The 23,517-nt window shown below is 41.1% G+C and overlaps 3 protein-coding genes across 5 annotated transcripts; 2 read left to right on the top strand and 1 right to left on the bottom strand.

The window, feature by feature from the left end:
• The first annotated feature begins 376 nt into the window (after positions 1-376).
• LOC306974626 (uncharacterized protein) lies at positions 377-3,589 on the top strand. The gene is made up of 7 exons (XM_079571971.1): positions 377-532; positions 1,108-1,193; positions 1,362-1,511; positions 1,577-1,651; positions 1,682-1,735; positions 1,993-2,106; positions 2,494-3,589. Exons 2-7 carry the CDS (start codon positions 1,108-1,110, stop codon positions 2,582-2,584), a joined length of 570 nt encoding a protein of 189 aa, XP_079428097.1. The 5' UTR covers positions 377-532; the 3' UTR covers positions 2,585-3,589.
• An 874-nt stretch (positions 3,590-4,463) lies between these two features.
• On the bottom strand, positions 4,464-6,717 carry mrps10 (mitochondrial ribosomal protein S10). 2 transcript variants are annotated; one of them, XM_079572320.1, is made up of 7 exons: positions 6,605-6,717; positions 6,392-6,444; positions 6,137-6,197; positions 5,926-6,065; positions 5,753-5,860; positions 5,449-5,542; positions 4,464-5,377 (listed from the first exon to the last, which is right to left on the bottom strand). In XM_079572320.1, the coding sequence occupies exons 1-7, from the start codon at positions 6,674-6,676 to the stop codon at positions 5,297-5,299; spliced, it is 609 nt and encodes a 202-aa protein (XP_079428446.1). In that variant the 5' UTR covers positions 6,677-6,717; the 3' UTR covers positions 4,464-5,296. The 2 variants fall into 2 exon arrangements, with proteins under 2 accessions (XP_079428446.1, XP_079428447.1); XM_079572321.1 differs by having other exon boundaries at positions 4,465-5,377; positions 5,449-5,538; positions 5,752-5,860; positions 6,605-6,716.
• Positions 6,718-7,364: 647 nt separating this feature from the next.
• On the top strand, positions 7,365-22,809 carry tulp4a (TUB like protein 4a). 2 transcript variants are annotated; one of them, XM_079571970.1, is made up of 14 exons: positions 7,365-7,490; positions 8,761-9,613; positions 14,410-14,538; positions 14,621-14,782; positions 14,895-15,075; positions 15,678-15,785; positions 15,851-16,017; positions 16,095-16,319; positions 16,394-16,628; positions 16,965-17,109; positions 17,454-17,598; positions 17,691-17,784; positions 17,864-21,015; positions 21,107-22,809. In XM_079571970.1, the coding sequence occupies exons 2-14, from the start codon at positions 9,362-9,364 to the stop codon at positions 21,221-21,223; spliced, it is 5,112 nt and encodes a 1,703-aa protein (XP_079428096.1). In that variant the 5' UTR covers positions 7,365-7,490; positions 8,761-9,361; the 3' UTR covers positions 21,224-22,809. The 2 variants fall into 2 exon arrangements, with proteins under 2 accessions (XP_079428096.1, XP_079428095.1); XM_079571969.1 differs by having other exon boundaries at positions 17,427-17,598.
• The last annotated feature ends 708 nt before the right edge of the window (positions 22,810-23,517 follow it).

The raw sequence follows: 23,517 nt of genomic DNA, 5'->3' as shown, positions 1-23,517 counted from the left end.
TGTCGAATAGTTGAGAACAAAAATATTTTCTATCTCTTTGTGCGTTGTGTGATTTGTTTGTGGCATTCTATATTGCTTGCGGCAAGATTTTCATTGCTTGTCATTTTTATTTGCATACATAACATTTTCGTGCGTTCTTGGATTTTATAATAGACTACTTTAGAAATAAACTGGTTTGAATTGAATGTTGAACGTGTTGGCCTACTTAATAAACCGTCCAATGGTTGCCTCTTAATCTAGCATGGCATTGTATTTATCCAGTTGGAACCTTATTAAGCGTTTTGTTGCTTGATTGAAAGCACCACTGAGCCAATCGTTGGGAAGGTTTATTTGACAGGGCGGGACTCTATAAAACCTGACCCTCCCAAAGGAATCTCTCTTCTAGAATGAAGCTTGGTCCGTATCCGCCATTACAACGCGAACGAGGCTACACAGGATTTCAAGGCATTTTGTAGATTTTATAACATATTTTATTTTCTTAGCTTCTTGAAGATAGTATATAATCTTTGCATCTACCTCACCATTTGATAAAGTAAGTATGCGCTTCTATAATTCAACACGCGCGTTTGAAACCACAGGAACGCCCCTTATAGACTAGATTGTTTTTCTCGGTCAGTACATCAAGGCTTTATTGTTTTCTCTCGTTAATACGCATTGCAACGTTGTACCACATTACGCTTGTAAGTAAATGTGTATGTAACAGTAAGGTTTGATCTTCGAAATAGCTGCTTTTCATTGACATATAGACACATTTTTTTTTACTTGGATTATTCTTTATCCAAAGCCAACACTGTGTAATCATATTTATCAATATGCCTAATTTATGCATTAGGATTCGTGCCTATATTTACATTAACAGCAAAGTACCAGGAACAATTGGAAATGTTAATTCTAGTGCTGTATGTGACAAATGTTGCATGCCACTGTTCCTACTATGGCTTATGCGACTCCTTGAAGTCCTTGGTTTACATCACTAGTAGTGTGACTTGTGGAACATGGACCGTGCTGACAGGACTAAACCATGCCATATTTGAATATCAGGGGTATCAGAGCATAAAGGTGGTCTTTCCTCCCCACCAGACTGTGTGATTATTGCACATTTTTCAGATGGATACAGAAATGAAAGAGAGTGAGACAGAAAATCAGACCTTTCAGAAAGAACCTGAGAAACCGGTGTCAGAAAACAGGAACAGGTATGCAAACTCCTAAAGGCATTTTTGTACTTTTATGCTTGTGTTTGTCTTAAAAATTCACACTATGCACTTGCACATTTAGACATGTGCAAGTGCATTTAGACCAAATTTTTTTGTTTACTATTTGTTTTACAAATGAGCATTTACCTTGTTTATATTCCTTCTCAGGGGCCGTGGAGCAAAACCCCGGGGTAGAGGCTTTAGAGGTGGTCGTGCAGGGATGCGAGGTGGGCGGGGTATGATAAAAGGGTTTGGTCCTCCTGGTCGAGGCAGGGGTCGAATGAATGATGGCCCAATGAATGGATTTCCACCTATGAGGTATTATCATCTCACATATTCATGCAGATTTTCACTTCAGATATTAAAATGAGTATGTCTTGAAGGGGAATGGGAAGAATGCGACCATATCCTGACCTCAGGGGGCTTCGTGGAAGAGGCCCAATGCGTATGGGCCCACCGCGTATGGGCCCACCGCGTATGGGCCCACCACTTCCACCGCCACCTCCAGTGCTAATGAGAAGCCCCTTTCCTCCGATGCCCAGGTGACAATTGGAAAAACATTAAATATTAATCGCTTTAACACCATGGTAAAACATTAACTGTGTTAACATTTCTGTTAACATACAATATTATTGTATCTATCAGAACTACTTGAGTGTCTGGACAAAGTTCTGTGTAATTTGAACGGACCGGCCCACTTTTGACAGTTTATTTATCAAAGTTTTACCATATTTCTTATTAACCATGTGGACTTGTGTTTTTTTTTTTTTATTATTACTGCAAACACGGCTGCGGTTAGGCATGGGCCTCCCCCAGGACACCCTATATTCAGAGGGCGCCCGCCACATCCTCGAGCCCGCGGGATGCCTCCCCTTGGACCCCCACGCCCCTTTCTCCCTCGTGGTCCAAGAGGGTAAGTAAAGTTTGTTCTTTAAATGCTATTTAATGCTTTCTGCTATTTGCTTGCAAACCTCTTTCATTCTTTGTCTAAATCAGTAAAAAATAAATAAATTACAGCATTTGCACATTTAATTTGCTATTTGAAATATACTACCACTAAATGGCACACCTATAATGTAAAGCAATGGTTACACAACTTTTCTTAGTGGCCAAGAGGTTACAATGCCTATACTAATCAAATACAGTATAGTTTAACATATTATATTTATTTATGCTGTATTACAAAATAACAGGTGTCATGATGATGCACAACTGAGCCTCTAGTTGATGCTCTTATCAGAGTGTTCCCCCAAGTGGCCAAAGCCGAGAATCCAATGTGTGATTTTATCCTTTTACACAGCTACCACAATGGACCGGTCTCTCCTCCACCTCATCCCCCAGTTGGCAGAGGCCAGAGGTGGCCAGGGCCTCCTAGTGGCCGACGTTTTTAACACAGCCTGTCCAAAAAGTGTTAACTTTACTGTAAGGGGCCCAATATGTGCTGTAAAATAAAGAACGTGAAGTGTTACTAAGTTCCTCAATACATATTTATCTGGCCAAATTTCTAATGACTGATTGTCTTTTATCAAAGAAATAATGTGAAAACCACACTATGTCACATTATGTGCTCACAACTCTGCTGTGGCATTCTTAGTCATTAGTTACTTTTGTATACTATGTAACATTGTTGGTAAAGTAGGGATGACTTTTCTGATAAACTAATATAATTGGTGATTTTTTTTTTGTCAAAGTTGAGTGAATATTGTCTGGTTCTTGTAAGTCACCCTTTAAGCCTTAAAGTGCATCCTACACAAATAAAATGGGTGACGGAGTATATTTAAAAGTGGGGGAGACAATAGCTCAACAGCCCTCAAGCATTATTGTTCCTTTGTTAAGTACACCTGCTTGGACCTTCATTAGCTTTCCATTTTACATAGAAAAGTTATGTATTATTAGGTCACAGTGCTGCAAACTTTGTCTGACTCACATTCACATTTATTATGTGAAAAACATCTTCCATCTGTATTTACCAGTATTTCATTTTTATCAGTAATGTGCAGCTATTTTAAGTTATTTATAATTGCTGTTCATCCATGGTTGTCTCAAGTAATGACAATTATTACAGGCATTAGTTCTGAAAAAATATATATTTAGTAGTTTTATATGAGTACAAACAAATTACATGAGTAATTGCTTTAGTTAATGATAAAAGTATAATTTACTTTCTTGTGTAATTTTTCTTTAATTGTTCACTGTTAACCGGAGTTTGTGAACCTGTTAATGTGTTTTATGAAAACCACCAAGACATAGTGGTGGATAAAAAAAATAAAAAATAAATATAAACTCATCTTCTTCTTTTTATTTGTTCAGACACAAGCCTCTGAGTTGTGATAATACAGTAGATTTCCCCCTAAGGACAAGTGTTGAAAATTAGCACGTGGTACTGTATAACACTTATTACAATACATCTGGTTCTTATTTTAGCTTGTGTTTAACAAGCATATCATAGTATCAAGTAATGCTTTTCAACTATGAGGTCCATGTAAAGACAACAACAATGGTGTACATAAAGAACAGAACTTAGTTATTTGCATATATTTGTCTTTATGCCACATCAAGAATTTGATTTAGCTAAGGGCTGACTTCAGTAATTAATTTTAATAAGACCTGAAGCATGTTGATTTAAACTGATAATTTTGGGCTCTGCTTTGAAGTGTTTTGTCACTGAGAGAATCAATGGTAGCATGTCTAAAAGGAAGACTTCATTTATCAAAGGATAAGCACTCTGATATGACACATGATGCATAATATTTGTCTTTAATTGAATTACGAAGTGTTTGAGAAAAGAAGAAAATTTCTTCTTGAATAGTTTATCTCCTAAATGCATAAAATTCTAATGTAATTTAATACATTTTCAGAAAATGATCGGTTTTGCAAGCTTGGCAATGCTCTGTATGTCTTGCAAGCTTACCATATTATTTAAAATGATAAATCATCTTCACAGCAATATGTTTACAAGGAAAACTTGCTCACTATTTATCAAAGCCATGATCGTATAATTTGCTAAACCCTTCTCCTGTGTAACTTCCACTTCTTCAGTATAATCTGTACAACGCACTGCCTGATCGTCTCTGCAGTCCCTTGTTTCTGCTTTTGGTTGATTGGTTGTTGTCTCCTGAAGGGGGCACACAGTACAGTCCCCAGTCACCAGGAACCCAGGCCCTTTCCTGCTGAGCTGAACTTCAAAGCCCCAATGGAAAAGGTGAGCGGAAAGACTCGTTTATTATTCGCAACTCTATTAGGATCATTGACCCCATTACATGAAAACAAACGAAGATCAATCATGGATCAAATATAAAATAAGTCACCATTAGAACCATGTATTCTACTAAAGTTTAGGTGAAAGCATTAACCCATAGTTTACTGGTATGGTTCAGAGTTTAATAATGCATTGCATTTATATTTCACTTTATACTGAATTATTCAATCACACTACACTCTGGTAAGCTACAATTGTAGCCACAGCTGCCATGAGGTCAACTTATCCAGATATCCATGAGATATCTGGTTAAGGTGAATGTGGAGATACAGCCCTCTGGTTGTCCCTATCGTTCTAAGGCTATAAGGACAGTCAGTGTGTTTCTCTTCAGAACAGTCATGCATAATTGTAGTTTTAGATAGAATACCAGATTTATTGACTTGAATGCATACAAGGAGATGGTAATGAGACAAAATCTGGGAAAAACAAACATCTTCAGCAATTGACAGCAATACATAATATAGGTAAGATGCACAATATATGTAAATATGTGAATACTGTTTGTAATAAAACTCTCAATATCCATTGAATTGTGTGTATATTTGTTCATGTTTACAACTGATTTGGTCTTAATGGGCAATGGGCAGTTCCGGTTACAGAACAACCTGACTCAGGTACATCAAAGTTGCAAATGAGTGTGAATAGATGCTCATCATTAAAGTAACATTGTGACCGCTAAAACTGCAATGCACCCTTCTGCACCGCCGCAGAACCGGGCCTGCCAATGGGACAATGGCACAGTTGATATACAGAATGGGGATTAATGTTGCTCTGGATAAATTATTAAATATGTAATGTACTTGGAGAAGATTTGACAGCAAAAAAGACAAGACACTTTTTTTTTTTACTGGCTTGGGTTTTCTTCTGTGGGATGGTCTTTCCACATTGGTTCAAGTATGTGATCAGGAATCTTCTCAATGGCAGTCTGACAACAAAAAAATACACATTTACAAAAGGTATGCCCTGAGCTTAGTAGTTTAGTTAAATTTGTATTACCTTTGTTACTTCCATTGCAACACCCTCAGGGAGGTTCCTTTGAATGTATTCAAGATACACCTGAGCTGTGTTCCCAGTGACACGACACAGCTGCAAACACAAATACAAGTCGAGATCAAATAAAAATGAATTGTATTATTACCAAAAATAAACTAGATTTATGTAAATGTTTTGTAAACTGCATCAATCATGCCCAGGACAATTTTCATCTTTCATTGTGTCAAATGAAATGTACACTGGGTAATACTAAGGATTAAATGCTTGTAAAATATTATATCAAGGATGTACTAAGTAACTCCTCACCTCAATGCACCTGAAGTATGTCCTCATTTCATATTGGACTCTGTGATTCTTGAAGATGTGCACTGACTTCAGTAGAGTCAGCCTTTCGATGTCCTTTGGTGGTTCAAAGCTATAAACATGTGATTAGTTCATGTCAGTTAAATAAACATGCTTTTAAATATTTTTGGCACTTACACTTTGCCAAGAGTAATGCCCAACTCTTGAGCCGCCATTGTTGCAAAAAACTCATAGCTGTCCAAGACGGCTTTGTCATGTCCTTTGACCAACACAGACACTTTCTGAAAAAGTGTGTCTGCCTCCTCTGTGACAGTGATCTGAGGTGAGAGCAAAGATTGTACACGCAGTAAGTAAACTAAAAAGTCAAAACTGAGTAGAAATAACTCACTGAAGGTGTGGATGAGAAGACAGTTGAGGTATGGAAACAGGAAGACACTTGAGCCTTTGGCCTGTAGGACAACAGTGTACAGAATTGTACAGAAATGTAGATATGGCACAAATATTGACTGTGAATAATTATAATATAATAAGTACTTTAAAAATGTACTGTACAAGCGTACAATGTACTACTTTGAAACATTGATCTATTTTGATTATTTCATAAAGGTTCAGTGTAAAATATTTTAGTGATGATGTTTCGCACCTGTTTGAAATAGATTTTCTGTGAGACGAACAAGCTATCCATCCTCTTGAACTCTAAACACAAAAAGGACATTAGGCTATTTCAACACGACTGCCTGGTTATCAATGATATAAGCAAGATGCAACTGCGGATAAATCGTTGTTAAAATCGTCAAGTTTTCCAAAGATTTGTCACAGAAAATGCTTTAAAAGATACATGAGCTTTATACAATACCAAATGTTGGTTTGCTGTCAAAGTTCTCGTCAGTGAGAAAACATTTCGCCTGAGAACCACGGAGGCCGCCATGTTTATAATCGTCTTATTCGTCCTTGTGCAACACACACATGTGTGCGCAACAGCGCCACCTTACGGTCTGGAGTGAGACTCAGGCACTGAAAAGCCCTTTCCTTTCTCTCATCAGCTTTTTTAAAAAATTTTTTTACTATTACACTAAAAAGGTGTAAGGTGTTTTGGCCGTGTTTGGTGTAATACAGTGGTTCTGAAACGGTGGTAGCCTTACACTGGTGGTGGTGTTTGGGCTTCTTAGGGAGCACTCAGGGTCATTTGCAATTTTAGACTTGTTTCATTTAGAGCTCAGTTTAGTTGTGTTGTGCTTCACATCCACATTGATGCAGTTTACATCCACATTAGACATAATTTAGTCCAATTTAGATCTTGAAAATAGAGAGAATGCAGAGAATAAACTGCAAATAAAGATGTTAAGATGTAATGTTTAGGATACCATTCTTACATGTGATCTGTATATATTCTTGCAAAGTGCATGATTGAAAACATGTTTATTTATTTTATTATTATTTTTTACTTCTCATGACAAATTACAGTAAAAAAAAAACTCCACTGATTAGTTTCAGTGATGCCACCTTCGAGTTACCCTGTGCTCCTCTTTCTGCACACCTCTGTTGATCTGACTGTGTACTAAATACTAATTGAATCGCATGTACGTCACGTGGCCGAGCTGCGCCCCTGCCAGTGGTCGGATCCGTGTCTCCGGGAGGACCGAAGCAGGAGCCAGGACTGAGGAGGATCCACAGAGAGAGCCAGGCAGCTGAGGAGAGGAGCGAGCTGCAGGACAGACGAGCACAGACACAACACAGGCGAGGTAAGCCTAGTCCCGGGGAACGTCTGCTTTCACTGTCAACGCGGGGGAACTCACCAAACGTGTATCTCTTACTTAAATCGGGGTGTATGTGTAGACCGTGGACCCCAATGGTTATAGATTACGCTGAAAATTCCGTCTGATAAACACAAAGCTACTGCTAGCCTTGTAGCACTGAGCGTCAGCGGCGGATGGATTGAACCGTCTCCGCTGATGGAGCCCCATTCGCTGTTAGCCTTTAGCGGAGCGTTAGCCACTTAGCTCATGCCATTCTCTTTTTTATTTTTACCTTTAAAACAAATTGAGCGGGCCGTCATACTTTTGTCTATAAAATATCATTGGATTATTCACCATTAAGGTTATTTTGTTGATTTATTAACACGTCTGTAAAGAAAGAACAATCGGGACAGCAGAGTTCTGTTTGTGTCCAGACCTGTTAGTGTCCAGCTAGCATTTCCTCAGGAGCTAACAGCAGGTCACGGTGATGGGTTTGACCAGTGTTTGAGGTTTATTTAACACAGGTTTGGGGTACTTTGTTGGAGTGTGCAATTGTCGAAAGGTGTCGTCCGGTATTGTGTGTTTTTGGCCTTTGACAACTGTCTCAGTCTAGCGTTTCTGTCAAGATGTAAAATGAATGTACTTGTTGATCAAGACAACTGGAATTGATTGTAATGTATACTGGACACTGACATCGATGGGAAAAAGTTATTTCCTGCTTGAATGTAACACCAGATTTTATTCTCAGTGTATTACAGTGTTGTAACCCACATTCTCATATCGTCTTAAGATATTATTTCACATTGTACATTATACCGTGCACAGTTTACCCTGAGAAGAAAAATGTATGAATTATACAATGATTATAAATGAACATAGGACTCCACATATAATTTAATTTAATTTAATTTAAATTGATTTAATTTAATTTAATTGGGAAACAAATGTATAGAGTAAATTTAGGGAAAATCATTAATATTTAAATGAATGTGTGGGTGGTCAGGGAAGTGCATTGCATTCACTACTGCTCACCCAACTATTACTACTGTCAACTATTCTTAATAAGATGTATTTTTGTTAACGATCCTGTTTTGCTAAATATTTCAAAAACACTTTGCGGGACCCAAAGGATGGTTGTGGCTCTATATATAGCTGTGTGCAAAACATTGCACCTTAGGAAGAAAATGTAACATTGTGTTGTTAGTACTATGTAGTAAAGAGTAGACTCGCATCCACCATTCTATTTTAACACTTTGTTCTTTGGTGTATCCTCCAGTCCTCCATGGCATCCCTAAGGCAGGTGAAGGCACACTGCTGACACGATGACGTCACTGGGAGAAGCTCACAGCTGATTGAGAGGAGTCCCTGCTCCTCCTCCTGCACTGTGTGAGAAGGGTGGATACGAGGCTACATTCAACAGGAAGCACAGGACGATTTTGGATTAAATGCATTACTGGATTTCTATCCTGCAAGAAGGGGTTTTCACTTAGATGTTTTTTCCCCTTCCGGTATGAGTAAGCAATCGGCCACTGTGTTTTAATGAATTATTTGTAACACATTTGTTGCCTTGCGTTTGGGACGGCATCAATCGCAAATCTGTTTTGGATCAAAATGATTTGAGTGCCTTTTGTTTTGGATGCTGCCCAGCAATGCTGTCTTTCTGTGACCCTTTTTGTCTTCTATCTAAATCTCCTTCATGAGTGCTGGAAGTCACCTCTGTAAACAGCTGCAGATACATGTACTATGCACAGTTGTTGCCCTGAGACGGAAACGATAACCTCCATTGAAGACGGGCGCACTTAGTCACACACAACTCCACAACACATCGAGTGGCCGGTGTGTTTTTTGTCCAAACGGGAACCTAGAGAGTTGCAGTGATGTTCGCTGCTGTAGAGCATGGGCCGGTCCTGTGCAGTGACTCCAACATCCTGTGTCTGTCCTGGAAAGGTCGAGTGCCTAAGAGTGAGAAGGAGAAACCCGTTTGTAGGAAGCGTTACTATGAGGAGGGCTGGCTGGCGACTGGGAATGGCCGAGGAGTCGTTGGGGTTACATTTACATCCAGCCACTGCAGACGGGACCGACCCACACCACAAAGGGTCAACTTCAACCTCAGAGGCCACAACAGTGAGGTGAGAGCACTCAATACTATTTCATTCTAGATCAAATATCTTATGGAACCCAAATGTGTAATTTCCCTCATACAAACTGTATACTTTCTTGTCTTTATCTAAACAACTGTCATCGAACACTTCTATAGTGTCTGTGAAGGAGCTTCTTGTGTTATGAATGAGCACTCATGCACAATATCATCCGAGTACATGTATCTGCATGTATAAACATTCATGTTTGTTTTTTTCTTTACTTCAAATGGACATTATAGCTTTTGGATCTGTTTCGGAGTTAATCTCATACTTTAAAATATAGATTTATTGAAGTGCCAGTGTAGCTGTTCTCCGTTGTCATACCATAAGATAATGAAAAGCTGTTCTGCAGCCCGTACTGGTGGCTAATACCCTTTGAGCCAAGCACGCCTAATTACAAGGCAATGACTTCAAGGTAGTAAGACACAACGGTCTTCAGTATCATAGCTCAGCAACAAAATATTCATTTGGCACAAAAATATTTCACCTATCAACACTTTTGTATTGCGTAGTGATAGTTCAAATGTTAATTTCATTAATGAGACATTGTTCTGTGAGTAATAGAAATACTAAAAGTATAATATCCATGTTTGATGTTGGTATTTTTTCTTATCATTTTGAGCTGTTTGTATCACAGCAAGATTTCGGACGTTAAACAAAGAGAACAGTCTGTCACATAGAGTCTCCTCATGCTCAGTGTGTGCTGAATGTTGAAGACGAGCTATTCAACAACCACTGTAATATGCTTCCTCCAGCACTTGTTTTGTGCAGAGCATTGGTTGACATTGGTTGTAAATCAGACATTTAGATAAAAGGCACTGCATTGTTTTGTATGTTATTGGCCATGAATTATTAAAGAACTGTCAGCAAATCACACAAAAATGTATAAGGTTGTTTCAGAAATAGCACATGGCTTTAGCTTGGTTAATGTATGTTGAATAGATTTTCTTCTGTTGTCTTGAACAAACAAATTGACTTTATAAGTTCGTCCCCCCTCAATCATTTCAAGCTCTGCAATATCCTCTGCATGTTCTCAAATTATGTTTTCACTTCAGGGTTTTCCTTTGAGGCTCCATCCAGAGTGTCTCCTTAGACGGATTGTCCAGAGACAGAATACAAGAGGGCACCACCTCCTGTTTACCGCTTTACTGTAGTTGAACGTACTCTCTCTGGCCTACAAACAGTGACTAATTTGTTTGTTTTCTACTTATAACACCTGCTTCTAATTCTGAGATCTTGAGCGATTAATCTCTCATGATGGCCCATTCCATCACCCAGTTCCCTTTTTTCTTTTGTTTTCAGGCATGCAGGGGTTATTGCTTAAATCCTTCACATTAGGACTATTCTGAATTCATCAGTCTGTCCACTGTGCCCAGTAACCCAAAGGCTGGTCTTCTGTACATTATTTCCAGACTTCATTTAATTTCTGTGTGACCTGTTGACATGGCAATTGCAAACCTTCATAAAACTACAGCTGGCATGACCCCTGTCTGCATTAAAATGGTCTCACTCAATGTGCTTAAAAGACATGGCTTAACGGTGCTAATCCTGACTTGGAGAGGGCATGTTGCATAATAGCCAGTACCTGTGCTTCTGCAGGTCCAGGTAATCTTGACTTCATAAGGTTCCTCACAGAACGGTTGAACATATTTTCATGACTCTCGATTTGTCTTTTTCTGGTGTTGTTGGACAGGGCAGTAGTATAGCAGGAAATAGGGTGGAGATATTCAACAAATGATCAAAGCTGGGAGGCAAACCCACAACACCGAGGCTGGAACAGTCCCCATCATTTTGTCAGATCAGAGGGTCCGGTGACATTTTTCGTGCAAATTAAAGGACAAAACAAAAATCATAAAATATGACCAAGGATACTGCAGAAAACACTCCCCCAATACAGTGAAATGAAATAAATGCAAATTTGCCGTTATTAATCTTGTGTTGCATTTGTGGGCTGATCTTTGTCTATGCCATTGCTATCATTGATGTTAGTTTTGTCGTTTTGCACTTTTGCAGTCAATTTTGAAATCGACAGATCACCATCTTGTCTACAAAAACAATTAAGTGCCACAATGAAATCAGTAACTAGTATTCCTGTTCATAAATAATGCCAATGGAGTCAGTTTTCAGCTGCCTTTTAGCCTGTGACTCCCCAAAAGAATGTGTGTATGGTCTGCTGTTATCAGGCATTAATATTGATGTAGGTATTAATCACTTGCTTTCTCCAAAGTCATTAAAAATCCTCCCCTGCAGGGCTTGTCCCATTGCCCTTTCTGTGATGCTGCAAATCACACATATATATCACAGTCTGGCTGCTCTGACTGCCCTCGGTTCCATATCAGCACAACACAGTGCTTTTGCTACTCGAGTTTTATGTCAGATGTAATGTTAAAGCGTCTCTTAACTATTTGACCTACACGGACTGTCTTTGTTTCAGCTGGACATGATATCTTGTTTAACAAGAGGTGTGCTCAGTGTCTTGTTCTTAAGACACTGCCCCCGGCCTTCGCTTTTGCTGACTCTCTAATCCAACCCAAAGCTGTCCCTTTATTTGATTTGGAAGATTCAATTAAAACTGCTTGGGTCAGCGCTGCTGCAATTGTCCGAGTGATTGCCCAAAGCTCCTACTTTCTGTCTGTTGCAGAACGCAGGAGACTTTCAAACAACGCGAAAATTGTTAATAGATTTCTGTGTTTGTGAACAGACAACCTGGAGACTTGTATAAAAAAGAAATCAGTGAAACATAATGTGAAGTTAAGGTTGGTTATTCATTTTTGACAAAAAAAAATAGAACCGTAATCTTTTGCACGACTCTAATGTTTTTTACTCAAACTCAGTGTTTCCCGCAGGTGTCTGTCGAGATCAATATTGCTTAATACTATTTTTTATTTTCATTCTGGATCATTCCGGGTTAATGAACCATTGTATAGGAACAGCTCAATATATTTAAATTTATTTTCCTACTGTGAAAACAATTATGACTGTGGTCATACCGCCTATGCTATGTGGTCATACCGCCTATGCTATGTGGTCATACCGCCTATGCTATGCCCAATCCCGTCAGACCTTGGAAGCTAAGCAGGGAAGGGCCTGGTCGGTACTTGGATGGGAGACCGTTTGGGAACACCAGGAAGCCTAGCGAATGTAGTGAGTGAGTGGTTGGTCGGAAGGGCCGATGGCGCAGACTGGTTGCCTCGCTTCTGTCAGTCTACCCCAGGGCTGCTGTGGCTACAATAGTAGCTTACCACCACCAAGTATGGAATAAATGAATAATGCCATGTAAAGCGTCTTTGATTGTCCAGAAAAGCGCTATATAAAACCAATGCATTATTATTATTAAGATAGCTAAGCATCAAAAAGAGCTCTTCAGATAAACCTCTTCTTAAACAAAGAACTAACACTTTCTATGACCATTTAACACAAAACCATGTTTAAAAAGCCCAATGACGATTATTCAGAAGTTGAGATTGCAATTTGATGAACTGCCAAGCCCGAGGTTTAATACATAAAAAAAGAAGATAAAATAAAAAAAGATGGAGATGCAATTTATGGAAAATTTAATTAGATTACAATTAGTTATAGATAGAAATTTACTGCTCTTTTTGATTGGGCTGTTACAGTAACAGCAGCAGCATCTTGATGTTCTGTCCCTTATCCAGAGACTCAAGCCCAGCACAGAGACTTGTTGTGATGCTTTGGTGCACATGGTATCCTCGCTTTCACCTTTCACCTGTGACCCCTGGGGCGCTTCCCGGCCTGATCCGACTCCATGTGATGTCTGATCTCAGTTGTGCAGCGTCACTCTGGACTCTCACTAATCTTCACACCAGGCTATATTTTCCTCACACACAGATTATTTTCACCTTCACGGGGCAGCTGACAGACGTCCACGCGTGCAAGACATGGCATGTCTAAGCATAAAGCGTACAAGGAGATTTCCATGCTAATTATATGGGACATTTCCACTTTCCAAGAGGTGCATTTTATTGGTGTAGGGAAAAGGGAACTATTTGCCATAATGATAAAGATACAAATGAATATTTTTTATTCTGTGTTTTGTCGTGTTATATGCAAATACACTTTAAATGCACCTGAAATCTGAAATGTAAAGAAATTGCCAAAATAGTGTCTACTCAAAGGCTATGCAAAACTAGACCGATCTTTATGTCACAGTGATCATTTTGTTATTATATTTTGACATGCAAAGTGTTAACTTTTCTGCAACAAGCTTTACGTCATTATGAAACAGTATTTACATCACAAGTGTAAATGTTGATCAAAATTTCATTCAGTTTTCATCTAACCTTGTGCTTAGTTTCGATTAAAAAAAGGTAGTACTTCCTGTTTTGTCCCAGCCTGAGCTGGAGAATTGGACTTGGTCTCTAAGTCCACTGAAACCTGCCCAGTGTTGTGTATCTGGGCATGTAAAGCCCACGTGTGCCGCACGGTGAGTCCAGAGCCACTCGCTTGTTGCTTCTTAGGATTATTCCTCTTGGATAAGGCTAAAGTCACGCTACAGAGGGCCGCAGATCAGTGGTGTGACTCTTTAGTCCTCATATGGATGTCAAATCAATAAATCTGCCTAAAACAAGAAAAGGTCACACATCTCATTGTGACCTGTCCAAAATTAATTGATTGGTTAAGAATAGATTTCACAATGTACTGTATATTTAAGAGTTGCTTGAGCAGTATATTATACAATGAATCAATGCATGTCCCTTTGTTTCTTGATTTAACATAAGTTATATGAAATACTAAATAACATTGCAATACATTTTCTCTTTCAGGTGGTGCTGGTGAGGTGGAACGAGCCCTTTCAAAAGTTGGCCACCTGTGACACTGATGGAGGCATTTTTGTCTGGATCCAGTATGAAGGCCGCTGGTCGGTGGAGCTGGTTAATGACCGAGGGGCCCAGGTAGCTTAGTTTACTTTGTATGAGTAGGATCTCCTCTAGGTTTCAGCAGGTCTGTCATGAGATATTATTATTATTTTTGTAGGTGAGTGATTTCACGTGGTCCCATGATGGCACCCAGGCACTCATCTCATACCGCGATGGCTTTGTCCTGGTGGGCTCTGTGAGTGGGCAGAGACATTGGTCCTCAGAAATAAATTTGGAAAGCCAAATAACATGTGGCATATGGACCCCTGATGACCAGCAGGTAAAGATGACTCACTTTATTGTCTAAAACACTTACAGTATAATGTAACTTATGTTACTCAAGATAATCACGATGCCTCCAGTTTTCTATAACCTTTCCTGTGGGTTTGTAGGTGCTGTTTGGTACTGCAGATGGGCAGGTGATCGTCATGGACTGTCATGGGAGGATGTTGGCACATATACTGCTGCATGAGTCGGATGGCATCGTCAGCATGTCCTGGAACTACCCCAGCTTCCTAGTGGAGGACAGCAGTGAGAGCGACACTGACTCAGACGACTACTCTCCACTACAAGGTACACGGTCAAAACAAACGAAGGGTCAGTTGTTCAGGACATTAACTATGCATTAGGGCTTTGCAGTTTTCACTTTTTGCATTAAAGCAAGAAATGTCATGTTTATAAGTCTTCGGTTTATTTCAAAGAAATATTGTAATTTAAAGGTTGTGCTATGGTTTAGAGTTGCTTTATGTATATGATGCCATCATTCTTTCTATGATCATTTGTATTTTCTTTGATCTCCATTAGCTGCAACAAGTACAGCTATTATGGTAATATTACAAAAAAAAAATTTAAAAAAGGAAAATGTTTTTCTGGAACCACAGTGGGTGTGGAGATGGACTGTAGAGCGCCATAGAGATGTATAAAGACGGCATGGGATGATTTGTTACAGCTTTCCTTTTTTGATTTGGTCCGTTGTGGAAGCTAGAATTGCGGGTTTAGGTAAAGCACAGACTCTGTTCACATGTTGCATGGAGACAAAGGCTTAAAATATATTTTTTCAGGATTTAGGATATTGACTGATTTATATTTATCAGTGTACAGTGAAAACACATATTTTCACTGTACATTCCTGTATTAATGTCTGTATTGAAACCTTCCTGTATGCTTCATCTTAGTGCACAGGCAAAAACCACTGCTGACGGTCAGCTTCACGTCTGGAGACATCAGCTTGATGAACAGCTATGACGACCTCTCTCCCACCATCATTCGCACTGGTTTGAAAGGTGTGCATCTCACTCGGGTTTGCTCAGGTGTTCATTCATAAATAAAAATGTGCTTTGTTCTGCAGATGTGGTGGTCCAGTGGTGCTCACAGGGAGACCTGCTTGCAGTGGCAGGTATGGAGAGGACACCGTTGTCTCCAGACCCATCATGTCCCGCTGCCACAAAGAACGCTCTTGTTAAGTTTTATAATGTTCAAGGTGAACACATCTACACACTGGACACACCTGCTCAGGTAAGCAAAACAGTGTAAGTAAATCTACAAGTTGTTGGAAACACCGGCTTTGCTTACTGTATCCAATTTGTACACAGCGCCCTATCACTACGCTATGTTGGGGACACAAAGACTCTCGCCTTTTCTTGGCATGTGGCCCAGCTCTCTACGTTGTACGAGTGGAACACCGGGTTGCCAGCTTGCAGCTTCTGTGCCAGCAGGGGATTGCCTCAGCTGTCAAGGAAGAAAAGGATGTGGCCAAACTCACCATGCCCTCTCGCCTCAGTTCATATGTCACTACCGCATTTGTCCCTACCATAAAGGTAACGCAGGAGGTTTCTTTTGCTGTTAAAGCTTTCATCAATGACGCATGCTTAAGAATTGTTTTGTTTTACAGCCTCCTATCCCAGACCCCAACAACATGCGCGATTTTGTGAGTTACCCAACGTCTGGAAATGAACGGCTTCACTGTACAATGAAGCGAACTGAGGATAACCCTGAAGTGGGGGGACCCTGCTACACCCTGTACCTCGAATATCTAGGTGGCCTGGTGCCTATCCTCAAAGGTCGGCGAATAAGTAAACTACGACCGGAGTTTGTCATCATGGACCCAAAGACAGATGGAAAAACTGGTTAGAATCTTCTCCTCTGTGCACTCAACTTTGACTTTAAACAACTTTGCTTTATCAGGCCACGTTCCCCCGCCAAATTAAGCTGTAACTTATAATGTGATTCACATAGGGTACATCATCTATTGTTAATTAAAACTGCTTAATGATGGCCCCTGGGCTCCTCATAAATCAGCTTCTCTCAGCCCACGCAGAGATAAATGATTTTGGCCTTTCGCACTTTTGGTTCAAGTAAATTTGCCTCACCTAAACTAAAACTAAATCTGAGCATTTCCTAGTATGTTGTCTATGCATTAAAAAGGCTTTACCTTTATATTTCATTTCCTCTTTTTTCCTTAGATGAGATATATGGCAACAGTTTGATATCTGCAATGATTGACAGCTGCAATTGCTCCGACTCCAGTGACATTGAACTGAACGATGACTGGGTTGGCAAGAAATCTCCAAAAATCTCCAGGGGTAGCAAATCCCCCAAACTGCCAAGGTAAGACCTATTATGTTTTATGTGTGATTGTGACGGCTGCAATTTTATTATTGCTTAATAATCAGCAAACTTTTAATACATTTTTGCTACAATATGTGTCGACACTTTCTGTTATTTATTTTAATATTACTTTTTCTCGTTTTGCCTTTGTAATTGTCAGTTGGTATGAAAGGTGCTTTATTATTATTACTATAAACAAAAAATGTGTTGATTTTGGCTTCATGCTAGGTTTGCTTTGTATGCTTCACTGTGTTGTTCTGTTGTCTATTCCCTGCATGCCTAAACCTTATTTTTTTTATTTGCCACCTTTTCTGTAGAGACTTAGTTTGTCCCTTTACCAACAGAATCAACATAGATCCTAGAAAATCACCAAAACTCTCTCGCACTACCCAAGAAATCTCCAGGTCTCCGCGTTTACCGATACGAAAACCTTCAATTGGGTCGCCTAGTTTAACACGCAGAGACTTTCCTCTTGAAGACATCGTGCAGGTAACATCTATGATTTAGCTTTGTGATGTAACTCCCATGATATTATAAATTATGAATTTTCTTAATTTACTCTTGTTATTTTTGTCCTGCAGCAAAACTACCTTGCTCAGGTCACATCAAACATCTGGGGAACTAAATTCAAGATAGTGGGGTTAGCCACATTCTTGCCCGCTAATCTTGGTGCAGGTAAGCCCCACTCACATAAAACATTTTAAGCCTGTGTTTCAAACGTTAATACAATGTTCCTCTGCTTGTTTTTCTTAAGTTATCTACAAAACGAGCCTTCTTCATTTGCAGCCTAGACAAATGACCATCTACCTTCCTGAAGTGCGAAAGATTTCCATTGATTACATCAATCTACCCGTTTTCAGTCCCAATGTCTTCAGCGAAGATGAGGATGACCTGCCCGTCTCTGGCCCCACTGGTCGTGCTGATGATAACCCACCTTGTACCGTGAACATCCCTATTGCTCCCATTCATAGTCCTGCCCAGGCCATGTCCCCCGCTCAAAGCATTGGCCTAGTCCAGTCACTTCTTGCTAATCAAAATGTTCAGTTGGATGTTCTTACAAATCCAACAGTGAGCCCAGTGGGGGCTGCTGGTGGGTCAGATCAAAGCCAGGACAATATGCTCACTGCCCAGTACACAGTTCCTACCCGGTACTCAAACCCTGGGCAAGTCATCTTTGGAGGACTTGAAATGAGCCGGCTTATGGTTGGACATCCTTCCCACAATCCCCAGCAGCAGCCCAGTCACCAGCAGCAGCTCCTGCAGCACCAGCAGCTGCAACAGATGCTTCAACAACATCAACTGCAGCTCCAGCAGATGCACCAGATCCAGCACCAGCCTGTCCCGCCTCAGCACCAGCCCATACCCCCTCAGCACCAGGCTGTTCCTCTACAGCACCAGCCAATCCCTCCTCAGCACCATCAGCTCCAGCAGCCACTCCAAATTCAAATTCCTGTCCCATCACCTGTGCCAGGACAGCCCTCTGGATCAGCTGCTCCTCAGCTCCATCCCGGCGCTTTGCATATCCAAATCCCTCATCCAGCAGCTGATCTAGCAGTTGATCGTTCTGTTGTAAGTGAACATGAACACTTGCTGAAAATAAAGACAACCCGTTCAGCTTCCCAGGTGGCAGAAGGTGACTCAGTGGTGTTTAGTGCTCCACTTGAGCTCAGTAAAATGAACCCCCCACCACCCTATCCCGGAACTGCAGTCGTGGCTTCCACTGCTGCCTCTATCACTGTATCTGGACCTGGTCCCAGTGGGACCCCACCTCCTGGGGATTTGTGTCTCAAAAAGGGAGAATTTCAACTGTATCCACCAAGCCAATCTCCTGTCCAATACCCCACACCCCTTGGTTACGAGAGAATCACAACCTTTGACAGTAGTGGGAATGTAGAGGAGGTCTGTCGCCCCCGGACCCGCTTGGTCTGTAATCAGAGTGTGTATGCACTGCAGGGGCCGGGCAGCTCAGCCACTCTCAGGGTCACTTCTTCATCCACTCCTTCATCTACAGTGGATGGAAAGAAGATCCTCATGCCCTATTCATCTGCTACCCTCAACAGACTCACAGCACCTCGCTACTCCATTCCCAGTGGAGATCCCCCGCCTTACCCTGACTCAGCCAATCAGAACAATACAGCTGGGCGAAGCACCGGATTAAGGGTAGACAGCAGTGTAATTCATGCCACCCTCAGGAGAAACAGCAGAGAGGCTACACTTAAAGTTTCACAGACATTGGAGCCACCAAGACCTCTGCCTCCTAAGACAAAAAACAGTGGTGCATTAGCAGCTTCTATTCAGCAGAGGGTGCCAACAGCCTTATATACCTGCAGTCAGTGTAGCAGTAGCTCTAGTGTTGGGGGTCCTGCCCTGGGCAGTGCCAATGGTATAGCTGGGGGAACCATCATCAGGCAGGACTTTCCTCCTGGGCCTGGGGCTCCACACAGCACAGTGATTGTTCATTCAAACAGTGCTGCTACTCTGTCATCCCAGTCCTCATACAGTCTGCTGAGCTCCCTCGAAGGTTCTGTGTCTGCAGTAGGATTAGCTCGGACAGACGGCAGAGACAGGGGCGACTATGTGAACTCAGCCTATTCTGAGGATGAGTCTCTAACCCAGTCCCTAAGGCATTTGGCTTTAGGAGGAGGTGAGACCCCAGGCCTGGTTGTCAAACGTCCTCCTCCTTATCAGTGGGACACCACTGTAACAGAGGAGGTCTGGGTTCCTCAGGAACGGACAGCAACTTTGAACCCTCCTGCCCCCTCTGGGCCACACAAACCACCCCCACTGATCCTCAGCCCGAGTCAGCATTTAGATGTCTCTCGAATGCCATTTGTTCTCTCGCCCAAGTCTCCTACCAGCCCTAACGCTACTTCATTTCATGCTGCTGCAGCTGCAGCAGGTTACCAGATCTCCTTGCAGTATCCTACTACCTACGCGGGCACTCAGCTCCAGGCCATGCCAACATCCCCACGTCCCTGCTCCTCTCCAAAGGAAATGGTTGCTCCGGTGCCCTTCTCTCAGCAGGATGCCACTCTTGTTCTGCCTCCAGGTTACTCTGCAAACCTAGCCAACCTCACCTGCTGTCCTCTCCCTCCTATGTATCCGGGAGGAGGTGCTATTATTCCCTCTATTGCACTTCACACTCCATGGGGAAATTATAACCCGTGTCCCCCAATGCCAAGTCCTGCTGTGCCACTTCCTCCTAAAGCATCCCACATTGCAGCAGAGAAAATGGCCCTCTCACCCCCTCCTCCTCCACCACCCCCGCCTCCACCCCCACCTGCTGAGTTGCCAGAGCCCATGGCAGAGTCTGGAGAGGGGTTTCAGGAAGTTCTATCCTTAACTGAGAGCCCTGTAACACAGCGCTCTGAGAAGATGAGTAAAAAGAGCCGCAAGAGGGCTGAGGGCAGGGTGGAGGAGGGTAATATGCCTTTGACAGAAGGGAACAAATCCAAAAAAGAAGGAAGAGCTTTGGGTGATTTCAACTCTCTCATTTCAAGCCCCAGGCTGGGAGGGAGAGACAAAAAGAAACTGAAAGGCCCAAAGGAGCAGTTAAAAGCTAAAAAACTGAGTAAAGCCACAGCTAACAGTGAGTTTCAAGACAGTTCTGAGAGTGAGCCAGAGCTGTTCATCAGTGGTGATGAGCTGCTCAACCAGAGCCAAAGTGGTAAGAAGGGCTGGAAAAGTAAAAGGAACCTGCGGGCTGCTACAGAGCTGGACGAGATCAAGTGTCGAAAGGCCAATGAAAAGGAGGACAGAGGCTTTGGGAGCCAGGGCTTTGTGTATGTAATGGCCAACAAACAGCCCCTGTGGAATGAAGCCACACAAGTTTACCAACTGGACTTCGGTGGACGGGTCACGCAGGAGTCAGCCAAAAACTTTCAGATTGAGCTGGAGGGCAGACAGGTAAGAATGTTGTACTGTTGTTCCACGCAAATCAGATTTTTGTTTATAAATGTGTCTAATAGCATGGCCTGATCTTTATTTTAATTTGCAGGTGATGCAGTTTGGCCGCATCGATGGCAATGCTTATATCTTGGACTTTCAGTATCCCTTCTCCGCTGTGCAAGCCTTTGCTGTGGCTTTGGCCAATGTTACTCAACGCCTCAAATGATGCATTAATTTATACTTAACCTGCGTGATATCTGGAGTTGAAATGACTTAAGGGTACAGTTTTTTCATGTGACAGCACATTGATTGGAGAAATCACCCCTTGTTGCAGATGCAGAAAGATACAATCATGCTGCACTACTTCAAGCTGGCATTTGTGTTGTTGCAGCATTTGGTGAGGTTGCTAGAAAAAATGCTTCTCGGATCAGTCTCTGCCCCCTACACTGCATATAGGGTCAAAGAACTGAGCTGTGATGATCATCATCTGGGGTAGAAGTAGTTCATCTAGAGAAACTGCCAGCCGTTTGTCTGAAAAGCAGCAACAATACTTGAAAAACACGTTATAGAGATGCAAGCTGTTTTTTTTTTCTCAGATTGCACAGACACCACTGGGCACTGAAATCCATTGCTGTATAAACCCTCAATGAAACATCACCTAAATTATTACACTGATTTTGCTTTTAGGATTTCATCACATCGATAGATAAGAGGGAGGGTAAATGCTGTAGGTGGTGCTCCCTGCCTTTCCTTATGTCACTATCTTATGATCTCTGAGCTGCTGCAGAGGTCAGGACATATGCATAATTCAGTACTACTTTTTTTTTTTTCACTTTGGAAGGTCGTTCAGTTGAATTTACGGTTTCTCCTGGGACTTTGAAGGAAATAATCTTCACAGAAAATATGTACAGTTAGTGGTTTATTCATTTTTACATTGATATCGTTTGTGATTTGCAGTCTCATTCTCCTGTATTGTCATGTTTCCACTCCACCTTCATTTATTTGGGAGACTATTTTGTCTGATGTTTAAATTTTGTGATTCAGGAGAATGACAGGAGAATTCAGGTTGGAGGAGCTGCAGAAGGCTTTTACATGTCTATCGTGTACTGAGTGGCGCATCAGCACATGGTGATGTGAGTAATGAGCACAAAGAGTCGCCATGGCCTGTTGTCAACATAAGAACCTCTGAAGTTTTTGTCACCTGCTGTCACTTCCGTGAAGTGATTGTGTAGTTGGGGAATATCCCTGCACTTAAAGCCCACACAGAACATGTAACAAGGTACAGGAAAATATTTTTCTATATTTTACCTATGCCATTTCATACTGTTTCCGAAGTGATGTAAATACATATCAGTGACACTTAAATGAGACGTAGGTGACAAACAGATGGCTGTTTACAACTTTCTCACTGTGTTTTAGTCTACTGTGTGGCATAAAGCCTGATGTACTGTTTAACTGAATGGTTAAAATAAGATATAAGCCAAAAATCATTTTCACCAAATATTCAATTGTTAAAAAGTAAAACTATTCCTGGTGAATCTGCACGGCACACAATGTATACCCCACTGAAACTTAGTAAGAGATGGTATGATTGAAATCCCCATTAATGTTTGTGCCAAATTTCATTGTCAAGACTTGCTGAGGAAGAAGATGAAAAAAACTGGGCCTATGAAAAAGAATGATACTTGATGTGTATAACTATTGCTGCCACTTACAGTACCTTCTAAAATTACTTTACTGTGGTCTTTCCACAAAGCATTCTGTTGCATGTCTAGGAGTCTAGAGTTACAGCTTATCATTCGCCTTTTTATTTTGAGCATGTCATGAAAACTTTGGTAATTGTGCAATATTTACTTTACCTTTATTTAACAATCACTTTAGTTAAGTTGAGATCAACATCCCAGTCAAGGTTCTGTCCTTTTTATTTATGAGATTATTTCCTGAAGGGGAATTGTTCTTCTGTATGTTGTGCTGTTGCTAGACATTTCTCTGTTGATTCAAGTTTGTCACAAATACACTTAGATTGTGATGTAGCGATGCTGTGAGGTCAGGGGAAGCAGACTATGTTTTAAGTTTTCATTGAATGAAAACAACGTGAATGAGTGAAGTCGATGTAGTGGTAAGATAGTTCTGTGTATCTCATTGACATCAGATTCATCAGTGTTAACATTTTTCAACTTGAGTGTCTGGACAAGGCCAGAGATTTGCTGTACAATAAAACCTCTGCCCAAGTTAACGCCACTAAGCTCCAGTTTACTAGCTTTTCAGAAATGGACAGCTGTAGATATTGTGGTTCTTTGCATTTCCCCTTTTCTTTAGACGTGCTTTGTATTTGTAGATGTACTTGTAGGACAAAAACACTTGAAAAAAAAAACTGATTTGGTGACTGAACATTTATGAATAGTCAGGCATGCCATGTAAATGATTTTTTTTTTTATTGTTTATGTGACACTTCTTTTGAATAAAAAAATCCTTGTCTCTGATAAAGCTTGGTGTATCTTCAAATTTTGTAATGGGAAA

The sequence above is a fragment of the Gobius niger genome (assembly GCF_951799975.1).
Source record: "Gobius niger genome assembly, chromosome: 15".
Classification (NCBI taxonomy): domain Eukaryota; kingdom Metazoa; phylum Chordata; class Actinopteri; order Gobiiformes; family Gobiidae; genus Gobius; species Gobius niger.
The sequence above is the reverse complement of the archived record's forward strand: the minus strand, read 5'-3'. Positions and strand labels throughout refer to the sequence as shown.